This window comes from Labeo rohita, chromosome 18, assembly GCF_022985175.1.
Source record: "Labeo rohita strain BAU-BD-2019 chromosome 18, IGBB_LRoh.1.0, whole genome shotgun sequence".
Lineage (NCBI taxonomy): Eukaryota > Metazoa > Chordata > Actinopteri > Cypriniformes > Cyprinidae > Labeo > Labeo rohita.
In genome coordinates, this window is record NC_066886.1 from 11,986,386 (window position 1) to 11,994,138 (window position 7,753).

At 35.0% G+C, this 7,753-nt stretch overlaps 1 protein-coding gene across 2 annotated transcripts; it reads right to left on the minus strand.

Annotated features, from left to right (window-relative positions):
- Positions 1-58: 58 nt before the first annotated feature.
- ints14 (integrator complex subunit 14) lies at positions 59-7,545 on the minus strand. 2 transcript variants are annotated; one of them, XM_051134910.1, is made up of 12 exons: positions 7,475-7,545; positions 5,906-6,186; positions 5,712-5,819; positions 5,396-5,551; positions 5,008-5,126; positions 4,749-4,891; positions 2,712-2,804; positions 2,192-2,336; positions 1,887-2,020; positions 1,379-1,497; positions 1,223-1,288; positions 59-313 (listed from the first exon to the last, which is right to left on the minus strand). In XM_051134910.1, exons 2-12 carry the CDS (start codon positions 6,125-6,127, stop codon positions 59-61), a joined length of 1,560 nt encoding a protein of 519 aa, XP_050990867.1. In that variant the 5' UTR covers positions 6,128-6,186; positions 7,475-7,545. The 2 variants fall into 2 exon arrangements, with proteins under 2 accessions (XP_050990867.1, XP_050990866.1); XM_051134909.1 differs by having other exon boundaries at positions 1,884-2,020.
- Positions 7,546-7,753: the final 208 nt, after the last annotated feature.

Genomic DNA, 7,753 nt, shown 5'->3' on the forward strand with positions numbered 1-7,753 from the left:
GGTACATTCCTCTATAACTGATCTAGTAGTTGTCCATTGAGCATTGTACCTCCATCCTCTATAATCTCTCGGCTCCTCCTCCCCCTGAGAAATCAGTGAGCATGGGGGTGATGTTGTGTTCGTAGGCCGCATACTTTGAGTCTCCACTACTAGCCAGCTTAAGCTGCTTGGCAGCATGCGAGAGCTGGAAGGCGGCATCGGGATGAGCGGAGTCAGGCAACAGCGTACACTCCCTCTCCAACAGTTCAGCCACACTCTTTAAAAGCTCCCAGAAACCAAAGGCGAGAGCAGCCTTCCTCAGACGGTTCAGTTCCTACAGTCACACAAAAAATAATTTTAACTGTAATCAAGAGCATCAGCATATGATACCCTATCTAATTACTAAACATTTTAAAAATATATATATATTTATATATATAGGCCTATATATTATATAGAGTTATATACACATATATACAGTTGAGGTCAAAAGTTTACATACACCTTGCATAATCTGCACGATGTCAGGGTGAAAACTTTTTGCATTTGAAGAACGGGGTAAATTGAACTTATTTTGTCTTCTGGGAAACATGTATGTATCTTCTGTAGCTTCTAAAGGCCAGTAATAAATGAAAAAATATGGTATTTAGGCAAAAAAAGGAAAATACACATCTTCATTCTGTTCAAAAGTTTTCACCCCCAGCTCTTAATGCATTCTGTTCTCTTCTGGAACATCAGTGAGTGTTTAAACCTTCTGTAATAGTTGCATATGAGTCCCTCAGTTGTCCTCAGTGTGAAAAGATGCATCTCAAAATCATACAGTCATTGCTGCAAAGGGTTCAAATATACAAAAATACAGAAAAAACAAAGAATTTTTGGGACCTGAATGATTTTTCTGTATAACAGCAGGCAGTTTAACTGTTCAGGACAAACAAAGGACTCAAACAACTATCACTAAACAAAAAACACAGCTGTGGATCATTTAGATAACAACAGTATTTAGAATCAAACTTTTGAACAGGGTCATTTTTATAAATTCAACTATTATTTTCTCTTGTGGAATATATGTAAACATCTTTTATGTGAAATATCTTATTAGGTTACGTACTAAATAAAAAATAACATGCATTTTGCACGATCCCTCTTATTTTGGTAAATAATTATAATTATTTTTGCAGATTCTGCAAGGTGTATGTAAACTTTTGACCTCAAAATTGAAAAAAATGTATATACAAATACCCACCTTATAGAAGGTTTGTGTTTTTTCTGGCAGTTTCCTTGCATTACGGAGAATTTTCTGTACATCTGTCTGAAAGTGTGATTTAAAACGTTGGTTAAAATAACTTTTTAATCAGTGTCCTGTCATTTATTAATTATGGTGTAGTATTTAGGTGTATACCTGCAGTCCACTGGCTTTGATCCAGACGGTAACATTCTGAGCATAACTTCTTTTGTTTTTTGGCTGTATGGGAAAAGGACTTTTACTATCATCTTCACCATAGGGATTTTCAGCTGCATCTGTAAGTCATGCAAACAAAGAATGGTAGTGAATAGATATTCATACCTTTGCCTAGTAAGCAAAACTTTATGCAAACAATGCGCAAATGATTTTATTATGTACATGTCTGCAGTCTCTGAAGGAACCAAAGCACGAGAGCGGAAAATAAATATTTAATTATGCAAATGTGTGGTACTACCGTTATCCCTGACCCTTGTGTATTTACCTACAAGTTTCCTAACTGAACTTAGTGAACCATTCAGGTTACTTTTGTTTCAGTGTATTAATTATTAACTACTTGAGCACACTGCATAATGCAATACAATCCAGTTTATTCTTACTTTATTTCATCTTAACAGGCATTTAAAGTGTGGCTGTTACATAAAAATACTGAGTAAAAACTTGCTACCTGAGGCAGGGCCAAGCTGTGATATTCTGCCCAACCAGGGCAGAGGCTCTGAACCGAGATCAAAGAGTGACATCATTAGATTGGACTTCTTCTTACTGTCTGCCTGGGAATAAAGCATCCCGAACCAGTCTTGCCTGACAGAAGAAACATTATGGACAGGGAAAACTTTTATTTCAGAGCAACTAGATAATTCATCCCAATTATGTTGGTGATTAAAACAAATCCTTCTTATCTGACAGTGCAATTCACTAAAAAAAAAAAATTGTTAAATTTAGGCAGACGCGTATTTTTACATGGATCCTTACCCTAGTTGTACAAGTGCCACCATGCCCTCCACCTTTAGGCTGCCATGTAGAAGAACACAGAAGTTTGGGCTCTTTCCAGCCATCTGATTTGTGGAGGTCTCTTCCTCTGTGTCATCAGTGGCCCCTGTACCAATCTCATCCCCCTCTGTCAAGCAAAATAACAATTAAAACCTTTTAATTAAACCTTTCTTAGAACTACTGCTAGCCAAAACAAAAAAATCAGCAATAAGACAGTTTAATACATTAATGTTGATGTGTGTGTGATAATACATTTTCTAAAAACATTTAGAAAACCTTTTACTGGGTAGAAATTGCTGAGAAATAATAACAGTGATTAAAACAATCATGAACAAATAGAAAATTATTTAGAATAACTAGAATAATTATTTTAATATATTGCCACTTTTTTGCGTGTGTGTAAATAAACAAGTTGAGCAGCTTTATCATTACTACAGAAGTACCAGCAAACATCAAAATGAAGATAAGATGACCTAGGAAAAAATATGAACAAAATACTGACCTTTGTTCACAGCAATTGGCAGGACCAAGTGCCTGGATAAAACCGGAGGGCTGGAGATATCTCCAATCTCAATAAAACCCACAATCTCCAAATCTACATATAAAACACAACAAGGTAACATAACTATCAAGTGCACTTTGCTCCAATTTCCTCTTTATGTACAGTCTAGCATGACTAGCAACAAATAAAAACATATATTTATTTACATTTATTGTATGATTAAAGGCTTTAAAAGTAATACTTGTTATATTGATATATTTATATTTAATATATTTATTATACAAACCTGCTCACATCACATAAAATGCCTTATTTAAATAATTTTAATAATGAGAAAATGTCATTTACATGTTGAATAGCTGACTGTTTACATTATAAAAACAAGAGAGACACATTAAAGGACTAGTTCACTCCTGAATTAAAATTTCCTGAAAATATATTCACTCCCATGTCATCCAAAATGTTCATGAAATTAGAAATTAAGGTTTTTAAGGAAAACATTCCAGGATTTTTCTCCATACAGTGCACTTCAATGGGGATCAGCAGGTTGAAGGTCCGAACTGCAGTTTAAGTGCAGTTTCAAAGGGCTCTACACGATCCCAGCTGAGGAATAAGGGTCTTGTCAAACGATCAGTCATTTTCTAAAAAGAGGGATGGAAACTCCATCTCACTTTCTCCTCCAACTTCAAAATCTTCGACATCGTTGTTTTACCTTTTTTGTAAAGGGTGTTTGACTTTCTTTGCACGTTTGTAAACACTGGGTCGGTACTTCCGACTGACCTTTCCAACTTAACTATGTTATGCATGAAGTCGTGAACATAAAGCTAGTGCAAGACGAGCATTTGTGGTTAAAAAGTACATATATATTTTTTTGATAGATTGTTTTGCTACGTAACACCCTTATTCCTCAGCTAGGATCGTGTAGAACCATTTGATGCTGCAATTTGGACCTTCAGCCTGTTGATCCCCATTGAAGTCCACTACATGGAGAAAAATCTTGGAATGTTTTCTCAAAAACCTGAATTTCTTTTCGACTGAAGAAAGAAAGACATAAACATTTTGGATGATGTGGGGGGTTAGTAAATTATCAGGAAATTTTCTTATGGAGTGAACTAATCCTTTATAGGAGAAGTCCGCTTCCAAATCAAAGATTCACATACAATGTACTCACCCCCTTGTCATCCAAGATGTTCATGTCTTTCTTTCTTCAGTCATAAAGAAACTACGTTTTTTTAGGAAAACATTTCAACATTTTTCTTTGAACTTCAAAATTGATTTTGAACTTCAAAAATGCAGTTTAATTGTGGCTTCAAATGATCCAAAATGCGGTTGTAAATGATCCCAGCTCTTATCTAGCGAAACGATTGGTTATTTTCATAAAAAAATTACAATTTAAATAGTTTTTAATCTCAAACGCTTGTCTTGTCTTGCTCTCCCTGAACTCTGTGTATTCTGGTTCAAGACAGTTAGTGTATGTCGAAAAACTCCAATCGTATTTTCTCCCTCAACTTCAAAGTCATTTCAAAATCATCCTACATCACTAGAGAAGTACCGACCCAGTCTTTGCAAAGTGACCATGCAAAGAAGATCAAACACCCTCAACAAAAAAGGTAAAACAGCGATATAGGACGATTTTAAAGTTGAGGGAGAACATGAGACGGGAGTTTTCCAACATACACTAACTGTCATGAACCGGAAAAAAACAGTCCAGACAGAGCAAGACAAGATGAGCGTTTGACATTAAAAAGTATATTAATTGTAATTGTATTATTAAATAACTGATCGTTACTCTAGATAAGACCCTTCTTCATCGTTTGAAGCCGCATTTAAACGGCATTTTTGAAGTTCAAAATCGGGGTACCATATCAGTCCATTATATGGAGAAAAATGCTGAAATGTTTTCCTCAAAAAACATAATTTCTTTATGACTGAAGAAAGAAAGACATGAACATCTTGGATGACAAGGGGGGTGAGTACATTATATGTGAATCTTTGTTTTGGAAGTGGACTTCGTTTCACTAGCTTCTCTGCTTATACCTGTTTGCACTGTTTTGGGTATGGGATCCACTTCCTCATCTATCGTCACTGGCTCTGGCCTGGGAAAGACCTGCACATCAGAGGTCAGATTCCCACAGCGCAGCACCGCATGGAAGGGAGAGTATGCCTGGTCAATCAGCTTACTGCCAACACAAAAGTAATGTTAAACAAAAAACGTTGCATAAACAGCAGTGTGCACTTAATTAAATCAAATACAAGATTCCAGAGTAGTATTTATGCACAAAGCAACATCACTCACCCAAACATAGACTGGACACTTTTAAGACAAAGGGGTCCCTCCATAGTGTATATCTGACCCTCTCCGCCATTCAAATTAATCAGCTGCTCTAAGTTATCCATGCTATCTGTAGCTTGGAGCTTCAGGGGATATCAAAACAACATAGATTAAATAAAGAAAAAAACATGAAATAAAAGGAAAAATTATTCAATTAAATTAGTTTAAATTATTTTGTAAGATGCATGTGTGATTCTACAAAAAAATTAATACAAAATTACTGAAACTTTAACTAAAATTAAAATGGAAAATAGAGAAAATAAAAACTCAAAACAATGATAAAAAATAAAATTTTATCTCAGTCATACTAAAATAACAGGTAATGAAAGACAGAAAAAACTGGCTAAGGTACCTCCTCAGCATTTGCAATGCACATGACATAGAGTTTGGAAGGGAATGGGAAAGGCAGAGGGAATTTCTTGTCCTCCACCCGTTGTTTCACTGTTTGCAGGGAATGACGCAAAGATCCACGACCAATGCCCAGTGATCCATCAGTAACCAGTACCACCTACAGGCCACCATAAGAACAACATAAACACTGATAAACATCAATGCAGTCTAATCAACATATTTAGCCTTATATATAAAAATAATTATCTGTAGAAAACACAATGGGACAATTATCTCAACTGTTCATTAAAGGTGTTTTTTTTTTTTTTTGTTTTTACCTGGCATGGGCAAGAGGTTCCCCATTCCTGCTGTACTATATTACTAACACCTTGCAATGCAGCCTCTAGGCAGGTTTTATCATAGTCTTCAAGGTTATTCAAAGCTTCCTGCAAAACATTAAATGAGAGATAACAATAAGACCCCAGACAACTTATATTTTATTCAGAGAGTCTGACAACGGGTTTATTTTTACCTGCAGAGTATTGTAGTCCCTGGTGAAGGGCACCATAAGCTCCCAGAGGGAGGAGAAGGCGACAAGTGAAGTGAACTCCAGTCTGTAGTTTGTGGCCATGTGTTCAAACAGCATGGTCAGTCCATGAACTGCCAGGTTCTTTCTCTGAAACTCTTCACTGCCCTCCACTGACACAGGTCGTGTCATGGAGAGCGACGAGTCCAAAAGAACCACAGTGGGCATGGTTGCAAGCTCTTCTCTTTACACTTTAAAGAACAGCTATGAATGAAAGCCTGACATATCTGTGGAAAAACAGGAGCACATCACAGTGTGACCACAGAGGCTTCTGCAGTGGACGTCACAAGCATGTTTGATACAGAAAAAGCACATTCAATAATTTCCCTGGCTCTGTTATAGTTGCAATATGCAGAGAAAAATAAATAAATACACTACCAGTCAAATGTTTTTGAACAGCAAGATGTTTAATTTCTGTTAAAGAAATCTCTGCTGACCACTAAGCCTTCATTTATTTGTTTCAAAATACAGCAAAATCAGTAATATTGTGAAATATTTATATTGTTTAAAATAACTGCTTTCTATTTAAATATATTTTAACATGTAATTTATTCCTGTGATCAAAGTTAAATATTCAGTATTATTACTCCAGTCTTCAGTGTCACATGATCTTTCAGAAATCATTAATATTCTGATTTGCTGTTCAAGAAACATTTATTATTATCAACACTTAAAACAGCTGAGTATATTTTTTCATGATTCTTTGATGAATAGAAAGATCCAAAAATCAGCATTTATCTGAAATAAAAAGCTTTTGTATCATTATACACTATATTATTTTATTTTTGGAAAGAAATTATATAAATTAATACTTTTATAAAGCAAGGATGCCTTAAATTGACCAAACGTGATCAAAATTCTACTCAGCTGTTCTCAACATAATAATAATAATAATAATAATAAATGTTATCGAGCAGCAAATCAGAATATTAGAATCATTTTTGAAGGATCAGGTGACTGGAGTAATGATGCTAAAAAATTAGGCTTTGAAATCACAGCAATAAATTACATTTTAAAATATACTGACATAGAAAACAGTTTTTTTTTTTAAAGTAAAAACGTTTAAAAAATTTACTGTTTTTGCTGTACTTTGGACAAAATAAATGCAAAAGAAGAGACTTTTTTAAAAACATTAAAAATCTTACTGTTCAAAAACTTTTGACTGGTAGTGTACATAAACACATAAACGTACCTTAAACCAGCCTAAGATGGTTTGCTCGTCTTTGCTGGTTTAAACAGGCCTAACTAGTTCTGGACAACTGGTCTCCCAGTCTGACCAGCATACAGTATCCAAAACACCTCTAAAACTAGCCAAAAGAGCTACCTAAATTTCCCTTGGTACAAAACAACCAAAGTAAATATGAATGCTGCTATGTCCGTGCCCTGCCAAACATTCGCACTGCAAATCTGACTGGAAATGATCATAAATGTTTTAAATACAGTAGATACTTGATATTTCCGAATACAACTCGTAGATATGCATAATAACTTTTCAACAAAATATTAAAATTTTACCCATCGCTGAAATCCCTTCTTCTTAACCAAGTGTGCACCGCGATAAGCGGACCGTTTGGAAACAAAAGAAGCTTGCCAACGAGTTCCTACTCGAGAACGCGGGTGAGAAAATTATATTTTTAAAGTTCTGTCCTAATATAAATAATATCTTAAAACAAGTTTAAAAAGCCTAGAGAAAGCCTGTACAGAAACGTACATATCTAGGATAATGCTGTGGACAAAAAAGAAAGAAGCAGTTAAAAATCTCATTGTGGTAATTTAATATTAATCTTTAATCCA